Source organism: Excalfactoria chinensis, chromosome 4 (assembly GCF_039878825.1).
Source record: "Excalfactoria chinensis isolate bCotChi1 chromosome 4, bCotChi1.hap2, whole genome shotgun sequence".
In the NCBI taxonomy this organism is placed as follows: Eukaryota; Metazoa; Chordata; class Aves; order Galliformes; family Phasianidae; genus Excalfactoria; species Excalfactoria chinensis.
The window spans coordinates 85,149,710-85,176,444 of NC_092828.1; the positions used below are offsets into that span (position 1 = coordinate 85,149,710).

General features: G+C 46.2%; 3 protein-coding genes across 4 annotated transcripts in view; 1 reads left to right on the forward strand and 2 right to left on the reverse strand.

Moving 5' to 3' along the window:
• The window catches only part of FGF13 (fibroblast growth factor 13), a 250,310-nt gene extending 230,046 nt beyond the window's left edge, over positions 1-20,264 (reverse strand). The window contains exon 1 of the mRNA XM_072334589.1: positions 20,242-20,264. The gene's annotated coding sequence lies outside the window, so the exon portion shown is untranslated. The remainder of the gene's footprint in view (positions 1-20,241) is intronic.
• F9 (coagulation factor IX) lies at positions 11,958-23,732 on the forward strand. The gene is made up of 8 exons (XM_072334586.1): positions 11,958-12,024; positions 13,892-14,055; positions 14,364-14,388; positions 15,895-16,008; positions 17,493-17,621; positions 19,573-19,820; positions 21,151-21,268; positions 23,162-23,732. The coding sequence occupies exons 1-8, from the start codon at positions 11,958-11,960 to the stop codon at positions 23,707-23,709; spliced, it is 1,413 nt and encodes a 470-aa protein (XP_072190687.1). The 3' UTR covers positions 23,710-23,732.
• Positions 23,733-24,252: 520 nt separating this feature from the next.
• The window catches only part of MCF2 (MCF.2 cell line derived transforming sequence), a 43,568-nt gene continuing 41,085 nt past the window's right edge, over positions 24,253-26,735 (reverse strand). For both annotated transcript variants that reach the window (XM_072334141.1, XM_072334142.1), the window contains one exon: positions 24,253-26,195. In XM_072334141.1, coding sequence (XP_072190242.1) covers positions 26,155-26,195 — 41 coding nt within the window. In that variant the 3' untranslated portion in view covers positions 24,253-26,154. The remainder of the gene's footprint in view (positions 26,196-26,735) is intronic.

The following is a 26,735-nucleotide window of genomic DNA, read 5'->3' on the forward strand; positions in this document are numbered from 1 at the left end:
TTGGCATAAAGCAGCATCCTCGGATACAGACAATTTTTGGAAAGGTAATTAAGCCAGAGGTCAAAACACATCTGGGGAAGTAGGTACGGCAATTACTTTGCCTTGATGCTTAACAGTAGCTGACAGGCAAATTTATACAGTACCCTTTTGGGTGGTTTAGGCTTCTATTTTCTTATTCCAGTGGCTTTATTGCTTCTGAATCACCTAAAATCTAGCCTACAATGAAACTGCCTTTTCCCCTTGCAGTCAGACTAAAAAGGCAGCCTTCCAAAACTCTGGGAAAACAACAGTCCAAAACCAACCCAGTCCCTTGAGCTCCCCTGATCCAGGTTTCTTTAGGCCATATTATTTGGTCTGAGAGATGAGACCAAGTCTCCCCAGTGCCCATCTGAGTGCCCATTTGCAGCAAAAGAAGCCAGCTGTGTATACACAGTGTCTTTCCATGATTTTTGGCATGGAAACACATGGAGTTCTGTGCCCAGACAGTTTAACAGAAGAGCCAGAGAAACATAGAGTTCAAAAAATAGAAAGGTGCCCCAAGAGCACAGGAAGCAACATGGGTTCTGGCCTTCACCAGCAGGGTCCTAGACACTTTTGGACAAAAGCTATTTACAAATTCAATGCTGTCTCTGCTTTGATCAAGAGGTTACTGTAGATGACTCCCTCAAGCCTCTTTGTACAACTGGGTATACGGCTGCCCTGAGAGAACACTCACATAGAGCACAGCCTGGCTCCAGCCCACCAAAGAACTGTTTTACTGTGGTTGCTGGATGAACATGTAGGGAGATGCATCCTCCAGCCCCATGGGAAGGATCTGGCCATTCCACCCATGTTGCACACAACCGAACAGTACTGGTACTGGAGACGGCACATGGGGAGCTCCCAGCATGCTTCTGCTGATGCTAGAGATGATCAGGATCAGCAGACAAAGATGCAAAGAGGGAAAGAACAAAGGGAAAACAAACGAGCACATGGAGGAAAAATCTGCAGGCACCCTGCCTTCACAACTCATCAACCAGTCTTGCTCTCCTGAGATGGCTAACTCGTTGCTAACTAACAGCAGCGGGTCCATTTGGAACCCTATCTGAAAGCCTCAGGACTGGTTTCTGTGGCTCTTCGTAGAAGCACCTTTTTGCATGAGAGAAATCTGTTTTAAATCACTTCTAACTATCAAGTTAGAGAAGAGCCTTCACATTTGTGTTATTCCCAAGAAACACACAGCTTCACCCCATAACAGCTAAATACATAATGGCTTTGATCTCAAGGGAAATGAGTATGAGATAAATGCTTCCCCTGATAGTTAACAATGGAGGTTTCAGTGGGCATCAGATAACACTAGCTGCTAAATGGGCAGCAGACTGTAACACTTGACTTCATCTTCTCCTGCCATTAGTCCCAGACTCATGGCTTGCATCGCTAGTCAAGAGGATAAGCCTGTGAACACCAGGCTCTGCAGCAACACGAAGTGAAGCAGTGTTACGCCAAGAAAGGCAGGCAGGATGATTCAGAGTTGCTCCCAAATTACAGGCTTCTTTCAAAGCGGCAGCCATCTGCAGTCACACCAGCTGCAAGACAAGTACTATGGGGAAACAACTCGGTTTCTTTACTAAATGAAGTGGAAGAGGCACCTACTCACCCTCACCTGCTCTAACTGCCACTGTTCCCATTAATTTTTAAGACTGAATGTTGAATAAGAAATCGAGCTCCTGATTTAAAACCATCCTCTGTTCTTTCCTCTGTGCAAAGTCAACGACAAGAAAAAAAAAATTAAAGCTTTGATCCTGCAGGGTCCCAGAGAAGCTTTTATCACCTTTCATGGAGACCTCCATGGTGAAATGGTTCTTGTCAGTGCAAAGCTGCTGAAGACACACAATTTCCTCCAGATTGTCAGATTTCAGATACTCAGAAAGGAGTGGGCAAGCCCAGAGGACTTTTGGATCTCCTACCTTCATATAGGGTGAGCAAAGCTGGTTTTGGACCTTCCATTCAAACTGCACAGCCTGGGCCATAGGCCTTCCCTGCACATTATTCCTGAGTAACAAGCACATCAGTTCTAAATCAAGGATATCTAGCAATGGTACCTGACCATAACTGCCAATGACCAGACACTTGTATTATTTCCAGCAAGGAAGCTTCTCTCCAACTCCCATGATCTTGTTAGAGCTTTTTCTGCTATTCTGAAAAGGTTCTCCTTACAACCTTTAAAACAGGGTACAGCGAGTTAATATTTGCCTTGGTTGACACAGAATTGTTATTCTAATACCTAACCAAATAGCTTCGGTTTCTTAGAATAAATCACGTTAGTCTATCCTTCGATTATTTTGGTAAGTCTTTGGTAAGAGGGAACTGATGAACCACAACACTTTTTCTAAGGCTCTGCAGTACTGAATCATGCACCTTGCAAAAGTCAAAGTGCACATATTGTATCAACCCAAGTATCTTCAGCAACCAAACTGGTAATCTCACCCATAGATACTGCATCAAACTCCTTCAACACGGTTCTGTTTCCCTTAACCTGCAGTGCTAGGAATGAAGTAATTTTTTCCCCTGTAATTCAACGCTCAGTCTAATTCTTTGAGTTTCATTCAGATAGCATCAACAACATAAAATTGTGATTCTCTGCATACACCCAAAAATCCAGCTAGTTTAGTCACTTTTATTTGCATTTGCTTGAAGCATAAACACCAGCGACTTAAAAGCATCCCTGTTTGAAGCAGGTAAAAAATAAAAAGATGGAAAAAAGAAAGCAACAAGAAAGAAGAGCCCTTTCCCTCTACATCTAGCATGCAGGGCTAAATTCATTTCTATTATAAACAACTAGCTGCTCTCTGTTTTTAAGCGTACCGCAATGGCTACAGGACAGAAGACTACCGAGATCAGCAATAACACCATTCTGGGTGATGTAAATGGAAGAAATGGTTGAGGTTCCCAATAGATTATTCACTCATTTAAGCACTGGCAGAATGGGGATGCATCAAAACTGCAAGATGGTAAAAACAACGGAGAGAAGCGATGCTTACGAGTGGCTCTGCTCAGACTTATTTTTCCACAAGGGCTTCTTTTGGTTTTAGGCTTCCTCTTATTAAAAAGGATGCAACAACAGTGAGATACGCTTAACATTAATCACGTATGTCAGATCCTGCAGAACATTTACATATCTTCAGGTCTGTTCCAAAATGCTATAGAAAGACCCCCACTGGAATAAGTCTTTGATCACACCGAGATGCTATTTCTGCTCCTAGAGGTGATTCAGCAATCAGCTCACAGAGCTTTTATTTCTACAGCTGAGGACCAAAGGCCTCAAAGATATGCAACCAGCTTTGCTGAAAGATCAGAAGTAAAGGAGCGAGGGGCTCTGGGGCTAGCTGCAAAATCAAAGAGAGATGTTCCCATTTAGCTTCTGTTTCATTTTGCAGATCACCTTGAGGAATCTGGACCACTTCTTGAATTGGCAATGGGTCTTCCCACCCGATATGCTCTTCCTTTAATTAGCATAAAGCACAAGCCTCAATTAACCTTCTGCTCAGTGGTCATACATTTGTGTCCACCTATGTGCTCCCATCCCAGACTGCAAACTTTTCTATTCAGTTGCCTTTATAAGGTTCTCCTTTCAAGCTTTCTTTGGACCACTTTTTCCCCTCCGGCAGCTCCCCATTCCCTCTGCTGCTGGGCAGTTCCCCAATTCTTATTCCCTAAGTCTGAACAAGAACTCATCTCTAAATTCTAGCCCACATTTATTTATGGGTGATCTGTTCTCTTTTTTCCTTGCATCTCCATTCCTTTCCTCCCAGGGGATGTGAAATTCAGATGAAAACAACAACAAACAAAGAAAAAGGACCCAAAAATCCCCTGCAAGTTCTCAAGGTGTGCACACTTGCAAGATGTAGATTTGTTCTTTTCTGCGGATATGCATTTTGTAGTCTTTAAGAGGAAACCAGAGGGGAAAATCGCTACAGACAAGACAAGCAGAGGTCTGCACCAAGCTCAGCTTGCTTAGGGCTCTATAGAGGCTGTGCTGGAAAAAAGATGTTACTCAGATTTAGCTCTGAATAAATTACCTTCTGGAAAGCTTACATTCCTTCCACAGCTAAAAAGAAAGAGTTCTGGTTTGTTTTAGTGGCACACTCTGCAATTTGTTTACCTTTCATGAGTTTGTCACCATTTAGAGCAACAATGAAGATAGAAATGGCATTTAAACCATTCACTAGACAGATTAGAGACATTAATTAAAATTCATTTTATTTCAGACATGATAATTTGTTTTCCTTCCTTCTGCCATCAACAGTTTTGGTGCCACCTTATCTCTGCAGTGAAGCATAACTACAGCAAGTCTTTCAGCTGAGATCTCAGTTACCCAGCTATTGTCTTCTGGCAGCAGACAGAGCAGCTGGGCCATCTAGAAGACACTTATTACCTGAGATAAGGTAGACGGAATACTCTTACAGGCTCGACTGGCAGACTCATGAGGACGTGTTGAACATGTATTGCACAGACAAAGCGTCTTGCTGAAGACAGAGTGCGTTCTCTAGTTTGATACTTGCTTAACTATGAAATTACACATTGTGGGAAAATCCTACCTCACTTAGTAGATAATATCTTCTTGTATCAAGCCTGTTTATTCCTCCAACTCCTAGATAATTTCACCAAGATTTCAGTTAAATAGAGAAGCTTTAATGCATAGCAGGAAAACATCATCCCTTCTTTGCAGAGACCCCCCCAACAACATGGCTTGTCTTATTTACTATTACAGGGTTAGCCTGGAAGAAGTGTCATGGAGATGGATGCGTTCTCCAGAAAAGCAAAGCTGAATATTCTGACCCTGGCACTCATACAGGCAGACTATCATAGTGTCTCTATCTCCCCTTCTTCCCCACTGCGGGTTCCTCTGTATGGAGATGTTTCCCTTTGCTGCATGTTGGTACAGATGGCCTGTGGAGCTCTTATCTCCAATGAATCCTGCATGCATTAGTGGAATACAAAAAAAAAAAAAAAAAAAGAAAAGCATATTTTCACAGGACTTTCCCATATGAACCCTATCTTGAACATTCACTGCGGAGTGATTAAAACAACCTAACATGGTCCTTCTAGCTGTGGTTAACCCAGTGACCTTTACAGAAAGATAACCTTTCAGAAGCTTATAAATGGGACCATTTTCCATCATAAGCTAATTTGCTTTGGGAACTCACATTTTAAATGAATATTCCTCACCATTCTCCTCTTCCCAAGAGGTCACTGCACATCCCCAGGCAAAGTAGTGCCAGCTTCATGTGCACACAATATTCAGGAGGTCCTTTTCTATCTCAGAATTCAATGCAGATTAAATTTGAAGTCCTATTCACTACTTTCAAGTCTTCACCGCTATTGATTACTGTGCAGAAAGTTCTTTTAAAGGTTTTAAGCTTCTTTATTTTTTGGAGGAAGAAAAAGTACAGGTAGCTCAATGAGTGCCATGGGGAGGCAATCGAGTAGCATCCTCTGAGATTATAAACAGGTGTTTCCTACATAGTTTAGGCAAATGAAAAACTGAAGCTAAAGGAGACGAATGAGCACTCGCAGACCTCACCCCTACCAAGGCACGTCAAGAACCCAATTTTGGCAGCAGCATGGTGGACCTGCTCAAATACCACTATTTCTCCTATAGGGTCAACTCACATTGAGAGAACCACAACACCTGAAGGCCAAAGGATGTTTAAAGAGGAAACAAATACCAAGACTTATTCCAGCTGTACTACACAGAAGACAAAAGTACCGATCACTTTCCCAAACACTGTAATTTAACATGAAGGCCTTCTTTAGAAACTGCATTTGCTCTTCATTTTTAATCCAATGGCTTTTGTTTTCCTCCTTACAACAGATCTGAGCCTTCTGACACTGCTGCAAAGTGAGGCGCCACTACTAAATACTGAAAGACTCAAAGCTTTAAGCGAAATGAAGGATTTGTGGGGATAATATTTCACTTCCCTTAAACTGCTCACCATTAGAATTGAACATTTTAATTTTATGCTGATTGCTCACAGAGCGAACATTGAGACATTTACCAAAGAAACCCAAGAGCCAGGAAAGCAGTCTATAAATAACTGCCTTGGAAATAAACTTCTGTGAATTGGACATAACCCAGATCAGATTTTCAAGTGTGTTGTAAATTACCCACAGCCAGAGCATAGGTCAAAAATATTTACTCGCATTGAGCTTCATTCCTCAGATTCACCTCCCAGGAGTATTTTAAATCCAGAGCAGATAATAGAGAGGCCTGAAGTTCAGTTTGGTTTGCCCTCAGCCCTGTGTAGTTATTTATTCCTGTACTGATACAGCAGTATTATCCTCTGGTCTTGCACTAGTGCGTGTGTCCCTAAAAACCCAAATCATCACATGATTTTCCCACTACATTAATACAGAATGGATTGCTTGTGATTAAGGATCGCTTATGATTAAACCTGACTTGAAAGGTGTTACAGCAGCTTTAGAGAAATACAGGAGAACAGAACTGTGAAGGAGGAAGAGAACTGGAAACAGACTGCTGGCCTGAAATGAAGGCAGAATTTGGTCTTAGATCTGCAGGATCAAGATGGCAGCTAGACAGCTTGAGCAAGACTGCATTCCTGCTCTTCATTACTTGCACAGTGCAACCTGAGCTGCAATGCCTGGAGCCTCAAAGAGAAATGCTTGGGACCGTATTCATTTGTAGGAAGAACACACAGTATTTACCTATCAGGGCAGCATTCATAACTAGGAGCTGTGATGCTTTCAAGAAAGAAGGTTACACATCATGAACTCTTCACGTTTCCACAGGTCTGACATAGCTTTCAAGATTAAAGCTGATATGAAGAAGCAGCCATCGAAACCCCTTGGGAGATGCTTTACCTGATTCCTAGGATAATCCTCTGCAGTTTCAAATCATGATCTAAGCCTGAGCTGTGGAACTCATGCATTTTTTCAAAGAGATGAGCCTAATTTAGAAGGAGCGTGTCAGATATTAGAATAGCACCTTTATGCTGGCTGTGCTTCCGTGCATGTGAGACATTCCACTTAATTTAAGAAGTTTACAGTATGCTTCAGCTCAAACAATATATTCATAATTAGTCACGCAGCCTTAATTGCAAAGAGGGCTAGCCAAACCAAGATAGAATTTTGCTAAGGTGAGATAGGGATGCTGCTTTTTAAGATTACTTTGTATTAGTTTAAATGCAAGTTAATGCAGCCTTCATGGGATAGTTATAGGCTTTTTTAGAGCTAGCAAGTGAGAACACCCAACCATCCATTATTGAACGCCGTTAACAAGAGAAGTACACCAGGGCACTAGGTCTCAGGGGAACAAAGAGAGAATGCAGGTAGGTCAGACGTGCCAGAAAGGCCAATTCAGTCTTAACTGTGAACTGTTTATTGCATCACACGCTTCTGACACTCCCAAGAAAGTCTGCAGTGTCTCACTGTTGAACCAGACCAGTGGCTTCATCCACCATATGCACTGATTTTAGCAGACAACAGGGACCGTGTGGTCCCTTATTCTGAATTACATCAACAAATTAACAGCTTTGTTCAATAGGTCCCAGAATTATGGGGAGAGCTTCTAGTTTTTCTAGTTCCCTTCCAAGTCAGTCAGCTGGAAGTGTTGGTCTGAGACCATATTATTTAAGCAAAGGGCAAGCTTCAAGTGCAGCTGATCTGAGCACCTACGACTCGAGAGCTGGCTGGTGGTATCAGTTAGGAACACACAGGTTAGAAATATCCTTATCTCTTCTCTGCATATCCTCCCCTTAGGTATTAATACCACAAACTTCTTGGATTCTGAAGGAAAAGAAAGCAAACTATAAAGACAGAAAGAAAGAGAGGAGGAGAGGGTGAATAAGGCACAAGGATGCCCTGCTACAAGGAGAAAACAGAAACACTGGATGGAAAACTGTTAATGCAAATTAAAGGCATAGTCACAAGCACTGACAGAGTAAATGGATGAAGGGGGAGCAATTAATGTTAGTAATTTAAGCTCAATATGAAGTAAGTGCAAGGTCTAAAGACTGTGGTAGGCCTGTTTGTGCTGACTGAGATTTGTTTCACTCCAATGTTAACTATCCAAAATAAAGTCTGAATAAAACAAGAGGTGCCTCAGTCACCCAATAGAAGACATTGGAGCAAAGCAGAATGAATCTTCTTCCATGAGAGAAGAAAGAAACAAGCTCTCCTGCTTGTTTGGGTGCTGCTGGCAGGAGTTCACTTCTCTCTATGAACAGAGCCTTGGTACAGGAGCATTTCAAGACACTACACTGTACCATCAGCAGATGGGGGTGATGGGTTTACTGGAGGACCGAGAAACATCTTGCAGAGATCTGTTTCAAAGCAATCTCCAGAGCTCATGCTTCTGTCAGCAAGCCTGCAGCAGGATTCTATTCTTATATCTGTGCCTGGCCTATTGTAAAGATTGTGTCATCTCATACTAAGACATGGTGGCAAGCCAACTTTCAAGCTCATATTTATTTCTTGGTCCGTGTGGCAATGTTTGAATTTGGTGATCTAGCTGACCCATCAGAATCTGCAGGAGCTCTCGGAGCTTTGTTTCATTGCTTTATCCAGTTTGAAGCGGAGATGCTGAACTCTAAATATAGAACAACGTCAGCAGCTCGGTGCATCTATCTGTGCTGGCACTTTATTTTCTGAAAGACGATGACCAAACCAAATCCAGATTTCCTTTTAATCTTGTCTATTTTAAATCAAACTGAAAAAGATATTAAAGCTGCTACTGTGAAACGTGCTGCTCCATGAATTAGTAATTTTGTTTACTTTCTACGCTGGGAATTTTTTTTTGCCTGTGTTGCTGTTTCTTGCTGCCACTCAATGTGAGGAGCTTTTATTTGAATGAGACTATTTCAAAGCACTTTTACGCTCATGGAGAGTCAGGGACTTATTTTCTGACAGTTATTTACTTCCAGTAAATATTTCACAGCCACTGGATCTCCCAGATGAAAGCAGAGTTTGCTCTGCGCTCCTGTGCAGGAGTCTAATTAAAACTGAATAAAATGAGAGGGACGGAGCCTAAATGCTTACTATGACAGATGTGTCCAGAGGGAATTCAGCAAGGGGAGTCTGCTCCTTGGCACACACATTGGAACCTCCACGTGAAGGCAAAATAAGAGTGTCCAATGTGGGAACCTAAAGCCTTAGATGGATGGGAAAGTAGGGGAGAAGCTTTCAGAGCTGAGAGCCAGCCCTGCACAAACTGGCTGCACGCTGCCATCACTGCTGCTTTCTCCAGTCAGTTAATCATTGCGATGACCCAATCAGCTCCGCAAAGGATATATGTAGATAGCTGTGCTGCCTACACGTTCGGGTAATTTCCCCATAGAGAAAGCCCTGAGACTTCACACTAACCAAATAAAGAGTGGGAGAAAATGAAGACCAAGCATTACTTTCACTGTTATTTCAGGAACAGCTTGTTTGCTGTTGGTTAAGGAAAGATTACTTGGCACAGCTGTCTAGAGGGCAAAGGCAAATTGAAATTTGCTTAAGGTTTTGAGAAGGATTTTTCATATAAAATAGTGCATTTGGAGACAAGGGAGATTATGAACAATCCTTTAACAAGATCCTCAAGCCATCAGCCTGTTTAACATTATTGATCAGTGCAGCCAGAGCACAAGAAAAATAAATAAATAAATAAAATCAGATTAAAATGAAAATACCTCTCTAGTTCTGACTTCTCATAAACTTCATTTCTCTTTGCAGAAGAAAGCTTCTATGAAAGACCAACAGCTCCCAGGCCCAAGGTAATGGTCCTTCTGGGAAGGTGATGTTTCCAGCACAAGCTACCCGCTGCCATTCCCTGTTCTGCTGCATCCTCCAGCCCAACACACCAGCCCCAAGATATACGCTACCAATTTTTTGGTGGCAGTTCTTCAAGTCAGGAAGTTCACGCTTCCTTCCAAGAAGGAATTTGCATTTGTCACTCCAACCGTGGACATAGAAAATAACAGGATTTACAACTAACAAGCCAACGTGACCCAAAAAGGAGAAGAAACAGGTAGCAATGTACCAGTACCTCAGACTCCTCACAGACTAGGGAGTAGAATCATAGAATCATTAAGGTTGGAAAAGAGTGATCCAAGTCCAACCCCAACCCAGTCCACCATGCCCATAAGCACATCGCTCAGTGCCACGTCTCCACAGTTGCAGAACACCCCAAGGGTCAGGCAGCCTATGTCAGCACCTCCCTCCTCTTTCTGAGAAGTTTTTCCTAACATCCAACCCAAATTTCCCCTGCTGCAACATCACCTTAAACAAAAACAGCCCCAAAGCTAACGCCTCAAATCAGGAGGGACATCTCATAGAAAGCCTCTTCATAGGAAGAAGCACAGCTTGACCATGCACCTTTTTGATGCTTTTCATTTGAGAGCATAGAACACCAAATCAAAACAAACCCAGATCAGGTATTTAATTGATGTCATCCACCTAAACAACAAAGAGCTTTCATCTCCAAAGCGCTCACGGTGGTGATCACAACTCCGGGGATTTTGGTTTCAAAATAAGTAAAAATAAACATTTAACTTTCAATTCGGCGCCACAGAAGTTGACAGGAATAGTAGCAAACAATAGAAATTATTTGCGTTAATAGCCTCGTTTATTCTAGTGATGTTGGCGTTTTCTGTGGAGATTAATTAGCCATAATGTTGCAAATGGTATTACACGTGAAATATGCACAATAAACCAAACGTTATGTGACTGACCTATGTTCTGAAGCAAAATATTTGCAGTAATGAGATTTCAATTATCCTTTGTTATGGCAGGCCAATACTCTACACTTGCCTTTATTGATAGGAGATGTATTGTTTCAGCATTTTAGCTCTTATTTATTTTCTCCCATTTGCATTTTCTTATGCACAGAAAGTGAGAGATGATGGTTACCTTCTTCACTTTGCATTCAATTTACATCAGTAGCACATCACCTCATCCAAACTCATTTATCCGCCACAGAAATTTGATAACAAAAGCTACTGTCAGTGATGAATAAAGATCATTTCAAGTGGAGCAAGAGGAAACAAGACAAATTATTGGTTTGGGGACCTTTTGTTTCCCTCAAGGAAAGAAAAAATATAGGATTTTTTTTCTACCTAGGCAGCACAGATCTCAGAGCTGTAACTCAAATTCAGCATCTTCTATTTACCTACAGCTGATGCCCCTTTCTGCATCCAAAAGTAACTCCGTGCAACCATAAATGTCCCTTACATTCGCTGCACAAAAGAACGTATCTACATTTTTTGACTGCACAGAATTGATGTTTCACAAGCTCAAGCACACACTGCAACAACTACCCAAGGGTTGCTGTAGCCTCAGAGCAACAGAGAGCTCTCCAGCCTGCTAGACACAGCACATCCGGCACAGCACACTGCTTCCCATCAAAGCAGCCAGCCTGTCTGAGAGCGCTCGTGGCTCTGCAAAACACACCGTGGGATTCTCTTGCATCAACAACAGCACAACATCCATCTTGCTTTGACAACTGCACAATATTCATCTTGCTTTACTGGGAACTAGCAAGAGCTGCTGCCAGCTCCTCTTCAGACCTTGAGGTTTAACAAGTTGCCAGAGCCTGCTAGCCTCCATCATGTATGGGTGCAAAGCTGGACACCAGCTCTGCACTGTGCATAGGACAAGCTGCAATCAGAGAAGCAGGTCATTGGTATAAAGCCCACAAGCCCTCTCCAGAGTGGGGTGAATGATGTCAGCGTTGCTTGCAAACCTGGCAGCAAAATCCTATAAGACATCAGATGACCCCAAAGGCAGCAGCTACCCAATACATTTCTTCAGCATGGATGTGCCCATTCAAATAGCAACTCCAAGGCTCAGCAATGGCACATCTGGGGACCTTAAATTAAAGGGTTACCCAGAGCAAATAAACAGGAGCTTGCACTTTGGAACTATTGACCGAGCTCCACCACCTGAACAATTTGTTCCTAGGTTTGGGCAGTAGGAAGAAGATGGCAAAAATCCCCCTCGTACTCTCCTTTTGTCTCCTGGAAGCTTTTCTCGGTGCCGAAAGTACAGGTGGGTTCATTTTAAAGCCTAGGAAGTCCTTTGCTCCTGGGGGTGGGGGTTACTGGCACACAGAGAGGATCCGTCTGTCAGTTCACAGTGGGACAACCTGTGCTATCTCGTGAGAGACAAGGGGTCAGCGGGACCGCAGCATTTCAGAGCTCCTCTATTTGAAGCTCCGGCTCTTTCTTCAGCTTTTATGCTGATTTTTACACAGAAAGTTTCACAGGGATTAATTTGAAGGACGGGATTTCTCTTGAAGTTGTACAGCTTGCAGTGCTTGATTCAGCCATTTAGAGCACACGCACCCACACACAAAAGTTAAAGCAGGGATCACATCACTGGAGGAGTGACATCCACAGCCTCACTTTTTCCTGGAATACAGCACTCACTCCCATAGAACAGTCACCGGGCTTGCCACAGTGGGAAATGTTTAAAGCCAAACCCAGCATGCATTTAACAGACTGTAAGATGCAGCCAAAACCGTAGACATGATAGAGGAGTTGATGGATGTGCGTAATCACACGTAGTAATGCAGGCTGCTGGATGATTGATCTGTAGCAGCAACAGTTCCAGCAGAGGCTGGTTCACTTCCAGTGAGACTACTTGGCTGGTGCAAGGCCTTTCTTCTTTCATTAAAACATTGCGAGTAACAGGTGAAACAAGGAAAAAAAGTACTTTTCTAAAGTGTTTGCTTCTCAGTGGAAAGTGAACAGAGTCCTCATCCACCCAGGTGTATTTCCTAAAACATTTAATGCACCTGTCCTGTGGCAGGACGGGTCTCATCCCCAGCCCAAAGATCCCATTGCTCTTGCAGGACCCAACAGGGCTACACAACTAATGAAAGCTGCTCCATCTCCTTCAATCCAACCTTTTCAGCCCAGCTTGGGTTCATGCCAGAGGTTGTGACACATGCAGGAGGGAAGAGGGCCTCCTCCAGTGACTTCCATATCATCATCATAGTATTGTGCGAGTTGGAAGGGACCTTAGAGATCATCGAGTCCAACTCCCGGGATTCGAGCCCTCTGTGTAGCAGAGCGGCACTTCTACCCCCTGCTCCACAGGAGGAGATTCCACATATATTCCACATATAAACCCCAGTCTTGCAGATGGGAGGGGAATCAGACAGCCCATGAGAACTGCAGTGTTTAAACCAAGCCAGAGTTCTTCACCCATCAATATCTACTGCCAAACAATTAGATTAAGATTGGGATTTTAATGCACTCCCCTTCTTTTTAACTGAAAGCATGAGGAGGGCAGAGGTGCAAGCTTGCTTTATAGCGATTAAAATCATTGCAAAAACAATTAGCATTGCACCTGGCACAAAGAGACAGAAATGCTTCCTCCAACCTGAGGAGCAAGGTCAGTGCTGGCTGGGAGAGCACGTGTGGTAGCACCACGACCAACCATGTCACCAAACGGCCACTAATGAAAGGCTGGTGGCAACCTAGGTGCCCCCTCTGGACGTAGGGCCAGCAGCGCTCACACCACATTGCCTCAATTTCTGTGTTCAAACAAGATGTCTCTAATAAGCAGCAGCCTTTGGTTTTCCTTCCTTGAATAGCCTATTCCAGGTTGGGCATCTACAGTAAGAGGTATTCACACCGTCTGCTAAACTCCCGTGCTCCTAATCACCCTCCTGCCATCAGCCAATTTCACCTATGGGCTGCTTTGACTCCAGGTTCCCCAGCTTAGGTTCACTAGATTGCAGAGAAATTAGACTCCAAAGAAACCTCAAGTAGGCAATAATGCTTCTGAAACATCACTGACAATGGGGCAATGGGGGATGATTAACTCCTGAGAAGGGCTACTGAGAGTGCAGAGCCCTATTGCCCACCCCACGGCTATTCAGCAGCCTGGCTTTCTTTTCCAATTGCAGTCTTCATTGAGAACAAAGAGGCGAGCACAGTTCTGAGCAGGACAAGGCGAGGCAATTCAAACAGGCTGGAAGAGTTTATGCCTGGGAACCTCGAGAGAGAATGCATAGAAGAAAAATGCAGCTTCGAAGAAGCCCGAGAAGTATTTGAGAACACAGAGAAAACAGTGAGTATCCCTGCTGCAAAACAGCCCAAACCTTTCCTCTGGGCCTCACCTGTATACAGTGCTGGGGTGAAGCACAGAGTGGGGTGGAATGAAAAGCAAGGGGGGGGGGGTTGTGTGGCACCCATGAACCCTTGGTTCTCATTCACAATCCATCTATTGGGCTGAAGAACCTCGTTAGGAATTGGGTGCTCACCAATGGGACTACTGGGGTGGTTGTTTCCATTCAAGCTCTTAGCTTTGGAGCCACCCCTTTAAGCCCAGGAAATAGAAACCAATGGAGGTTTGTTTGTTTGTTCTTCCCTTTGCAGATGGAATTTTGGAAAATATACATTGGTAAGAGCTGCTTTCTTCTCATTCACACACACAACATCCATCTCTCGGCACATAAGCAGCAGGTGCTTATGGAAAGAAATATTTCTCAGCATTTAGGAATTGCTTTATCAGAGTCATGCACACTAAACGCTGTGGTCACTCAGCCTATACCCATCCCACCTTTATAAGAAACACAAGGAAAAAAGTTACTTAACCTCTTCTATATAGAAGCAGGAAAGGGGGTTGGAACAAACAGCACAGATCTCACTGAAGAAAACAGTTCACACAGACTGCTGCATCCAGTGAGCCCAGGTCACCTTCTGGGCTTCTGGTTTCAACAGCAGAGCAAGGCAGAAAGAGGTACCACCCCTCCAAGTAGTTAACGCTCTGCTCTCAAGCAGAGACTGCCAGATACAATGCGGGCTCAGTGTGAACCCCTGGCAAAGCCACAATAAATGGACCCTCAACACGGTCACAGCAAACACCAGCGGTCCCAAAAGCTTTGCTTCTCCACCATCTGTTTTATTTTCCAGCATCTATTTCCTCCCTTTCAACCCCAATTTTATCAAAAAGATTTTAATGCCCGCTAAAAACATCTGAATCAAATTTTAAAGTACATTTTGATAACTGAACGGCTTTGTAGACTGGCAAAGCACCCAGAACATCACACTAAGAAGCCTTAAACAATTCAGATTATTTGGAAGTTATGCAGCCCTGCACTGTAGGACTGTCCTCTGAAAAACCGTAGTGCAATGGAAAGCACAGCAATGACAACAGAGCAGCAAGGTCCCAGCCTGCAGCAAGTGAGAATTTGCTCAAATACAACAGCCATATGCACAAAAATAAAGGAAAGAAGCTGCTTACCTTCAGAAAGCCTCAGGTATGCGGAGATCCCCAACTACATTCCCTCACCTCCACTGCCAACCCTTAGATGAAGTCTGGGGAGGGGTTTATCCTGGCTCTACCCCTCCCAGTCACTTAAGTACATTGCATGCACCTGAGCTCCCCTGGGCTGGTTCTGCCTTCACACCAGGTGCTCAATCACTGGTTCAGGCTGTGACTTAGCGTTTCCACTACAAAAACCAACTGATGAAATTCAACACTGCATTTCTTTCCCTGCCATTGGACACAATTAGCCCCCCCTGAAGTCATGAACACCATCTATTCACTGTCATCCAGAGACCTGCCCTACTGCTCAGCTTATGGGAGCTCACTCCTCACACCTGAACAACCAAACCCCACCTGCTCTCTCCAGGTGGCAGCAGCAGTCACCATCCCATACAAACCAAACCATCTGTGCCAACACCATTAAGCAAGACAACCCCATTCTGACCTTGTTTGCAAGCTGCCTTCTGCACTGTTGCCTGCTGTGCACTTGTGTGCCACAGTTGAACTTGTTTTCCATCTCAGAGATGGAAGGCATGCAGCCTCCTGCTTGTCTTTAGCAGCAGGCTTGCACAGAGCACTTGGCCACCACCAGACGTGGTGGAAGCTCATGTTTATTAATTCTCCTGTCTTCTCTCAAAGATGGAGATCAGTGTAACTCCAATCCATGCAAAAACGGAGCCGTATGCAAGGATGGAGTAAGCTCCTATGAGTGCATGTGCCCACCTGGGTACGGAGGCAGGAACTGCGAGATAGGTACGTAGAAGGGGCGCGTCTTGTGGTTGTTCTGCCTTCTTTGAATTGCCACCTGATCAAAGTGTGCATAATGATTTTCATCCTAATCGAGGGCTGTTTCAGACACACTGCATCTCGCTGTAAGACATTGTGTGGATGTGCTAATTTAACCTGCAGGCAGCAGGACCGTCCCCTTCAGAGCTCCAAGATGCTCTTCCATGGGGCTCACTCACCCCGTGTGCTCTCACTCCTTTCCACCCTCACACCAGATGCTGAGTGGGGCAGGACTATGGCAACCTCCCCACCAGGGCCCCCTGCTAACACAGTAATCCTAATTACCACCAGCAACCTTGATTCTAAAGGCAAACAAAAGGCAAATATTTTCCTGATGGGTTGAGAAGTCTGTGAAAACCAAACAGCTGATAATTTAAGCAAGAGGGATATTCGGCTCTTCTATTCATAATATAATCAGAGGCTGTGCTGTGCTCACATAATATGGTAGACTCACTGCACTAATAAAAGATTCTCTTTCTAGTTGTGCTTCTGCTCTGGCAAGAGAGGAGCGTACGTTAAAAAGAGCATTTCAAAGCTGCATCAAATTTAAATAGTCTCACTGCAGATTTCTCATGGAAGCGAGACAGAAACAAAAATAGCGCCCGAAGTGAGGCGTGAAAAGGAGCTCTGTAAAAATAGTAAATGATGGCATTAAAATGGCTACAGGAAGGGAGGTGTCCTTGAGGAGGTAGGAGTGGAGTTAATCTGCTGTGAAGCCATCTGAAAACTCACTGAGAATTAAAAGGGTGCCTGCAGATGGGTGGATTTCCACCTCCGAGGGATGGTGGTCCCATGGCAGTGAGGGGTGGGGGAAGGCACCTGCTGTGCACTGGGATGCTTGCCGAGCCATGGTTGCCCTATAGATGCTGAAAGCTGTCCCACTGAAATGGGTCCTCCACCCCAGGCTGCACCCTTCAATTGACGTGTCAGGAAGAGCTTGTGGTTTCAAACTCAGAGCCCAGCAGTAATCCTAAGACAAAGCTTTCCTGGTGCACCCACAGGGCACAGGGTGCTCTCTTCTGGCACCTGCACCACGGCTGGATTTCTGTAAGCATGGGGGTTGGAAGGGAGCACAATAGTGGGGAAATCACGTGGCTCTTAACCAAATATTTGCAGCAGTCCTTTGGGGTCGGGCTGCCAAAATTCAGGTGGCTCCACAGGGCTGAGTGGCTCCAATTGCACCGGGATTGGTATGCAGGGATTGCTGGGGCTCAGCAGCACTAATTGTAGGACCTCATGGCCGTTTCCTCACCCTGCTGTCCCAAGGAGGTGCTCAGCACTCCCTCACCATGAAGAGGGTGAGGATTTGCAAGAGGACGCTTTCTTTGTGGCCAAGCACAGTCTGGAATAGCTGTAGGCAGCTGCAGGCTGAGCCCAAAGGCCCAGCTCCCTATAGCTCCCACCAGGGCCACGTCAAAGAGCTTTCAGCATCTTGCTTTGATTTCTTTCAGATTCTACCTGTGCTACAAAAAATGGGGGCTGCGAGCACTTCTGCAGGCATGACCCTCCACAGAAGGCTGTGTGCTCCTGCGCCAGTGGCTACAAGCTTCATGAGGATGGAAAGTCCTGTAAACCTACAGGTTAAACCTTAATGCATTCTAAGAGAGTTGGGTAAAAGTTGCCAATGCCTTCTCCTTCAAATGCCCGTTTCAGAGGGCTGCTCACAAAGACACATCTTATATTTGCAGACAGGGATCAGTAACTTTCTGGTGACTGAACTATTATGCTCGGCTATACCATTATGTACACAGGTGTCCATTCAGCCTGAGCTAGCTGAGCTATTTCTTCCAATAGCTACTACCTCATTACTGACCTTCCACCCAGGATGTCCCAAGCTACGATGGGACAACAGACAATCTTTCACCCTGTAAATCTGTCACAGGTTACCCTAAAATCTACCTGCACCCATGACAGGGGGGCAGTCGGCCCGCAGGCCGCTGGCCCAGAAGGAAAAGAAAAACAGGGAAAAAGAAATAAATACAGCGGCAGCGATCTAAGGAGGCACACTTATTTACTAAATACTATATCAGAATACAGAATAACACAATATAATGCAATATAATTGGAATTAAAGCTAATGAATCAAGTAAAATAAGAGAGAGGCCTACTGTAACTCTAGGTGGAACGGCTGGAACGCTCCCACATGGCTCCCCCCTGGCTGGCAAGGTCCAAGAGAGTGAGTCCAGCACTGAAGTGAGATTATATAGTCCTGGTCATATGACTGACCGTGGTGTTCCCTGGGACATTCAGTCTTCTTACTGTGAGCAGCAGATTTGTCAAAATTATCTATGCTTAACATGATGTTATGATGTGGAATACTGATAGCAAAATTACAACGTTGCAAAACCATGACAAAATCATATTCCCTGAGTTTTCCCCACTCCCAGGCTGTTACAACAGCTCAAACTACATCAGCTTATTCAATCCCAACCCAACACAGCGAGTTCATTGTGCCAAGCGCGCCCAGCAGAGGAAAGAGGAGACTGACTGGAGAAAAGTTGTTGTCAATTAAGCTCAATGTAACGTTTGGTACCGTCATATTTCCAGCACGTGAGTGTAGCTGATATGCCACCTAGCTAGCAGGCAGGAGCCTGCACACAAATGGGTTGAACCCCTGCAGGGCTGACTTTCAGCAGTCAGGCTCTCGGCCTCAGATACTTTCTTATGCTTTCTGCTAACAGAGATAGGTTCTTTGGACCAGAAAGTTTCACTGTTAGCAATAGGACCATCTTTCAGACTGGGTAATTACTCTTCGTGCTAAAGCTTACCATTTCTTGGCACTGAAGCCTTCATTCCCAGCCCAGCCTCCTGACAGCGCTTTCCCTCACCGAGCACTTATTGGAGCCCTACTCCTAACGTGGACTTCTTAAAGCAGATGTGAAATCTCTGTAGGCCACGCTCACATCTGATTTCACACTAATGTTTGTTTGCACAGTGCTGTCAAAAGCTTTTCAGATGAAAGACAATGCCTGATGCTATTTACTATTTTGACTGCCACTATCAGCAGGAATTCGGCACACACTGCGTAGGAGAGAAATGGGAAGAGCTCAGCTGAAATGAGCCCACAGATGAGGTCTTCATTAACAGGAAAATCTAAACTCAAGCATGAGTTTATTAATGTTTTCCTCACCTTGGTGCCAAGCAGGATTATCTGTACAACTGGCAGATATTATTTCCTGCCCTCTCCCAGCTGGACATTCATTGTTCTGGAGCTACTCGCTGCAGAAATGTCAGCCAACAGCCGGGCTGCCCAGCTCCCAGGCACGCACCCCTGTGCTCTGCTAAATAAAGGCACAGCTGTGCCGCCCTGTCCAGCGTGCCCTCTCTCTTGCAAGCTTCCTTCTTTATAAAAGCGGTTCACAAATCACATCTAAAAGCTGTTCTGCTTTTGTTGCTCTTGCATATTGTCTGTATGGATGCTCCGGGTGCCGATCATTTCATTTACACGCATTTCCTCTCCTGTTCCTTCCCTTGCTGTGACACTTGGAGTCATTGCACTGCCGGGCATAACCTCATCCATTTCTCCTCCAGTGCCATATCCCTGCGGGAGGATCACAGCTCCGGAGATGAAGGGAAAGGTCACCCGCACCGAAAACACCATTGAGCGTTGGAACATCACCACCCATGATGAGGACGACGATCACGACGAAGTACTCAACATCACAGAGCCAGCCCTCACCCCCACCCCCACCGCCCCTGCCAGGATCATACCGATAACTAAGAATGACACTCGGGTGGTGGGGGGATATGACAGCGTGAAGGGCCAGCTGCCATGGCAGGTATGGGCTGCTCCTGCGTGCTCCCATCAGTCCCTGCCATTAGCACCCTCTGCAAACATGCTCACCTTTCATCACACCGAAACCTGCTTCTGAAGCTGGTTTTGCATGACATCTCCCATCTCATAGGAAGTCAGCTTCTCTCTGCATGTGGTTTCATGCCACGGCAGCAAAACTTCTGAGTCTATCCTTGCTAACAGCTACAAGTCGGAGTGGCTTCAGCGTGCTTTTCAAAGGGCTACGCAGCTCCATTTTTGGTGAAGCCTTCCTGAATGAATGGGAAACAAAGTAACACTCTGATTCTTACAACCAGCGCTGGTTGTGTCAATGACCCATAGGGCCCACTCATGCAGGTCAGCTAGGAGGAGTACCAGCAATCTAAACCTAAGAAATCAGCACCCACAACGAAAGCATATTCACTTACTATGAGCCCACTGAGGCTGGCTGTGCTCACGAAGACCTCCACCTCACCAGGCACAACCCTCCCAAATTATTTTGTTCTCCCTTTGATCACATGGCAGGTGAGGGTGCCCATCCCGCAGAGGTCAGACAGCACGAGGCAGGGATGCTGCGCTCTCCCCAGGGCCCGGGGTGGCTGCGGAGCTCAGAAAAGAGCCCTAGAAAGACCGCAGCGAGCGGGTCGGGCTGCGAGCAGCGAGCGGTGCTGCCATCCCGTGGCTGGCGGCTGGGGACGGCAGTGCTGGGGCTGCCGCTGCGGGATCGGGTGGCTGCAGGGAGGGCTTGAGGAAGCCTGGCAGGATGCCTTGCCGCGTAGGAGGGACACAGAGGGTGAAACAGAAAGGAAAGCCATCTTTTCAATGCAGCAAAACGAGTCGGCTGATGGATTTCATTAGAAGTTTTAGCGTAAGGGATGTCCTGGCTCAGGCTCCGTTGAGTGGGTGGGCGCCGGATGCTCGGGTGATACAGGCACTTAGCATCTCGCCCCCTGTTTCTCTGGTCATTAAAAAGCACTCTTATGAGGCGTGCATGGAAGAGAGTTTGGGAAACTCAGCGTTAAAGTGGAGTTTATCATAGAATACCCTGAGTTGGAAGGGACCCATAAGAGTCATTGACTCCAACTCCTGGCTCTAAGCAGGACTATCCAAAAATCAAACCCTATGCTGGAGCTGTGTGACCCCCAGCCTGGAGCAAGTCAGCCAGGGGCAAGTGCAGCAGTGTGTGAACAGCACTGGACAAAGCAGGGTGGGGGCGTGGGGACATGCAGGGAGCAGCTCTGCCTAATTTAACACAACCCATCCTATAGCCAACCCCATGCCCTGCACCTCTCTCTTGGCACAAACCACACAGCTGCTGTTTCCTTCTGCTCCCACAGGTTCACCTGGTGGACAGCAGAGGTTTGGGCTTCTGCGGAGGGTCCATTATCAATGAGAAATGGGTGGTGACAGCAGCTCACTGCCTGGAGCCGGGGGACAACGTCACAGTTGTGGCAGGTGAGCACCGCGGGTGGCACCGCTGCTCAGTGATGACAGCGGCTCAGCCCAACTGCAGGAGATCACTCCAAAGGTGGAATGCCCCTCCAGCAGACTCTATAGGAGCTCAGAGAGGCAGCAGGGCCTGGCTGCAAGGCAAGGGGTACTGCAGCTTCACAAAACTAATGTCTCTCTCCTTGACAAATAGCATTTCTCACCCCCCTCCCCCTCCTTCCAACTCCTGGTACCCAGCTGTGCCAGGCTGCCTGCTATCATTCAGTGCAGGGCTTTGGCGAGCAGTGCAGTGCCGTGTTTTACAGCCATGGCAGAGTCATCATCCCCAAATTACTTGTTTCCCTCCAGTATGATTACCCAGCGCAGGAAGCACGCCGATGGAGCTGCTAACAGCTACAGGCAATGTTCAGAGGAAGCAGGGAAGAATCTCACTTTCTTGTATTACTGACAAAAATGAGATTCTACCTGAGCCTTGAAACACTGAATTCTTATCTACAGAAATTGGCTTATCAAGAGGGCTCCATCTGCATCTTCACCTTCTGCAGCAGTGCAGCTGAGCCCTGACTATGAGCTGTGCTGCACCGTGGTGCTTGTGCTGTGGGACCAAAGCCCGGCCCCGTGCAGGCAACAGGAGGCTTGCAGCTTGTACACAGCTCTTTTATTTCCCTACCTGCCTTCAGGCACACAGCTCAGCACTGCACCCACCAACACAGGAAAGTACACAACTCTCAATGCAATGCTTTCCCCCAGACAGGTGTTTTGTGTTCACTGCATCTGCACACCAGCTCCCCCCCTTCCCAGCTCAGCTCTGCCATCAGCCAGCTCCCCATGCACTGCCTGCGCACCGCCCTGCAGCACTGCTCTATTTCCAGGGCCAGATTTGGGGCAGGTAGCAAATCAAAGTGAGCAAAACGTGGTTTTGCAGGGCTTTGGGAACTGCTGGATTTGTACTCACACCAGGCACGGTGCACATGAATCCTTCACCTCCATTCACACTAAAGGTTCAGCTTTGTTCACAGCATACTGGGAGGGCCATGGAATGATAGCAGGGATGGAAGAAACACTCCCAGCCCCACTTCTTTGCCTCTCTCCACCTTCATCACTGAAGCATATTTACAGGTACCCAGCAATAGCAAGCAGCTATCACACGAGTAAAACCCTCTCCAAGTCTCCCTCACTTATTGCCTTTACACTGTGGAAATGCAGCCTGCAAAAAAAAAAAAAACCAAGCTGACACTTACACTGCTACTGCAGCAATAAAAAACCCAAACCCTTGGCAGTCGGAGCAGCAGCACAGCCACCAGCCCCACCTCGGCCACGCAGAGCACAGCACAGCCTGGCACACCACCTCACCTCTCTGCCGGGTCCCGTCGCTGCTTGCAGGCACACACGGGCACAGCTGGAGCTGCTGCAGATGCTGCTTAGAGGAGATCAGATGTTGTGGAGATCACAGCAGAGCACGGAGAAATACTGCAGTGTGGGTTAAACAAGCTCCGTGCCTCTAGGGCTGAGAAAAGCCATCCTGCCCCCAGCATCAGCAGGCCATGGGTGAGGCAAAGAGCTCAGCTCATCACCCAATGCCCACAGCTGAGCCCCACAGCATTCCCTCTCTCTCCACCTGTTGTCACGCAGGGTGGGGGGGGGAAGCAGCCAGCTGCAAGCACTCAGAGATGGCTGCACCCTGCAGCTGGGCACTGGGACCCACAGGGCAGTGCTACCCCTACAGCCCCACCAGCTGTGGGTCAGCAGAGGGGCAGGAGTCTAATGAGCAGTGGCTGCGAGCACTTGGGAGGCAGCGCCATCTGAGGGACCCCAGGCTGGGCAGTGAGGCCCTGGGAGCACCAAGATGGCGCTGGGGAGGACACGGCTGTCACCAGACCCACACATTCATCCCCACAGGTGAATACAACACGAAGGAGGACGACCACACAGAGCAGTGGCGGCAGGTGGTTAAAATCCTTCCTTACCCCGCCTACAACCGCACCAGGAACAAGCACCACAACGACATCGCTCTCCTGGAGCTGGACCAGCCACTCACCTTCAACAGTTACGTCACCCCCATCTGCATCGGCAGCCGGGACTTCACCAACAACCTGCTGAGCAACGGGCCGGGCACGGTGAGCGGCTGGGGCAGCATGCTGTACCGCGGCCGCTCCGCCATCATCCTGCAGGTGCTCACCGTGCCCTTCGTGGACCGGGTGACCTGCCTGAAGAGCTCCTCCACCACCATCCTGCAGAGCATGTTCTGCGCCGGCTACACGGCCGGGGGGAAGGACACGTGCGGGGGGGACAGCGGCGGGCCCTACACCAACAGCATCGGGGAGACTTGGTTCCTGACAGGGGTCACCAGCTGGGGTGAGGAGTGCGCCAAGCCGGGCAAGTACGGCATCTACACCAAGGTCGCCAAGTATGTGAAGTGGATCAGGGAAACCACGAGGCTCACCTAACGGAGGTGACGTGCTGCTGGATGGACTGGGCAGGGGGAGGCTGCAGGAACTGTCTCAGAGATCATTGCGTTTTGTTAATCGTTTCTATGTGAATTGATTTCTGCTCTTGGAAGAGAACACAGTGTAAATGTGGCAATACGGAAATAAAAAGCCTTTCTAATTATCTGTGACTGCATTCCTGCATGCTCCAGCACTGGGTACGTCCCCAAACCCCACATGCCCATGGCTGCCCACCACAATCCCAGTTCCCCACATGGAGGATGCGGTCCCAGCCCAGCCAGCATTGGGATGCAAGGTGAGTGGTGCTGGCGGGCCAGCTGCTATTTCAGCCCTCAGGATAAGCACTGAGGTGCCTCACCCATCTTAGTGTCAGCACACCCAGCCAGAAGCTGATGGGAGCCTGTGTCACATCTCGTTTTAAAATCAAAACGTGTGTGTGAATGCTGTATTTGTTCCAAAGAAAGGAAACAAAGCCGACGCTCAGGATGGTTTCAGAACCATAACAGAGGTGTCTCTGGACAGAACTGCATACTCTTGTATGGATTTATTTAACAACTTTTTAATCTTTAAATATAGATTTAACACATTATTATTATTATTATTTTTACAGGTCCATATACAATATAGTTCATTTAAACCTGCAGTCAGAGAAAACTCTCTGCTGTCATTTATAATAACATGTACACGGAGAGCCTCGTTTAACAGCTTACTTCCAGGTAATAGATCATGTCATGTGCAAAGTTTCAAACGTTAAAAATCTCAAGACTGTACATTTGGAGTTGCAGAGCAAGGCGATCTCATAAATTAATGAAAGCTTAGAGTTTAAAACTATGGAAGACAGGAAAAAAAAAGAAAGATTAAAACCATTTCATACGCAACGTGTGCTGTGTTGGAGACAAATATTTACAGCTGTACCTCAAAACGTGTACCGGTACCACAAGAATTGTTACCACTATAAATAAGCCCCATACTAAGTTCAGAGAATCCTATTTTTCCACTTAGTGAGTGTGCTGTGACCAGCTTTAAAACAGACAGAAACAACCATCAGTGACTTTCAACCTCCCTGGTTTGCTTCCCGATGGCTGAGGAATACTGGGATCTTTCTACGTCTCGCAGTGTTGCTCAGCACAGACTCAGTCCTGCTATAGGGATGTATGGGGCTGCCCTCAGCACCGACCACTCAACTCAAGGGAATCCCCGGGCAGCCACAGCCAAGGAGCAGTTCAACCATTCCTCCACACAGAAGTGGTCACTGAAAACACTCAGTGTGTTTGAACTCAACAGCTTGATGCCATATCTAAGAACTGATGTGGCTCACAGATTAAAGCCGGAACACAAAGGTCCCCCTTCGGTCCATGGCATAAAACATTTCATGTCAACGGGACAGAGCGCATCCTCTAAGGCATGCACGCTATCAACCCTGTTCTCAACAGTCAGATGCTCTTTGCACACATCTGCTTAGAAGCCAAACCACCTGTACCTACGTTCTACAAAAGCAAAACTAGACAAAGAGACACAAAAATAAGCTGAGTTCAATATTCCTTTTCTTCTCAAAAACTCAACTGATGCATTATTGTCGTTAAAGATGCTGAAAAGTACAGTCCTGTCACATGAACATCCTTAGTGCAAACGTGGACATTTAGCTTTGATTTATGGCACGTGTTCCAAAAGTACATACATTGAATGTAAACTTCAACACTTGCTAGATACAGGTTTCAGCCTTGGGACACTGTGGGACCCTAAAGTGATTGGCGACAACCCTGAGTTGTCAGTTTGACCTGATCCAAACCTCACTGAAGTCAATAGGACTGACTGCAATGGGCTGGATTCAGACCCTAAGTGCAAAAAAAAAAAAAGGATCTTTAGCATTATTGCATCTTCCACGTGAGTCAGCCAGGTGATGCTCTTACAGAACATTACATTCACACAGCTGAAGTAGATTGTTAAGAAAAAATCCATCCATAAAAATCAATTAAGCAGGACATACAGCTTCTTCGTTGTTGGCTTTTGGCTGTCTGTTTTTGGCTTTACCAAAACTCAACCCTTTTATTTGCAATCAGCTTCAACAGTTATCGGCTAATAAGCAGATAAAGCCTTCAACCTGCAGAGGGAATTTCAAGCATCTACACAAGGTGTCGGGAAACTGCAGCGTACTTCTCTGATGAAACGTGATGGATGTCATGGAAAACAGCAGGTAAAAGTAATGAAACACCGTACCTTCCAGAGCGGGGGTTTAGGGGGGGAAAAGAGCAGAGAATGGCTTCCTTTATGACTATGAGAAGCAGCTTAGGACCCCGGTCCCGTTCAGTGCAGATGAAGCTGTGGAGCTCTGTGAATGTGATGAACAGTACAGGAAAACTCCAACTATTGTGCTATTTCTCTGTAACACGTAGTTGAAAGCTTCCAAGAGCATCAAAACCAGGATGCTACTCGTTCACCCTTAACTCAAGGGGAACTAAACTTTCGCGTGTTACACAGGGCAGCATCTATAAAGCAATGAAGAATGATGTTAATGTTAAAGCATCTTATTCCAAGAAACACATTGTTCCCCGTCATCATGTAACATTTGTGTAACATAGAAGGAGAAAATAGCACGCTCCCGTGGTTCTCCCTGAAAGCTCAACTCCCATTAGCTTCAGTGAGAGCCTCGGCTAAGGCAGGACCACAGAGTTTGACTCGTATCTGTAATCTATCACTTGATTATCACAGCATGGCCAGCGCTTATTGTCTCTAGGATCCTTATTTTGTCATTGCAAAATGGCTTTCTATGGTCACAAAATAGCTGTTCCACGAGGCTGGCTGGCATTGCTGGTTGTAAATGTAGACCCTGCTTTATGTTTCAAAGGCAAAAATTAGCGTTATCTTTAACAGACCCTGCATTATAATTCCGCTCACATAAAGCCTGTGGCTGCAATCATTAAAGTGCATGAGTAACAGTGCAAACAGCTGTGCTACATCTGCAAAGCAACAAGTGGCATTTTAAACAGAACTTACACAAAACTTGCACATTTCAGCTAGCATGCTTA

Bases quoted from the DNA above. Each gene is read 5' to 3' on its own strand.
- F9 (XM_072334586.1), top strand. From the start codon at position 11,958: ATGGCAAAAATCCCCCTCGTACTCTCCTTTTGTCTCCTGGAAGCTTTT. The intron at 14,056-14,363 runs GTGAGTATCCCT...TTCCCTTTGCAG, and splicing joins TTGAGAACACAGAGAAAACA to ATGGAATTTTGGAAAATATA. The intron at 19,821-21,150 runs GTATGGGCTGCT...CTGCTCCCACAG, and splicing joins AGGGCCAGCTGCCATGGCAG to GTTCACCTGGTGGACAGCAG.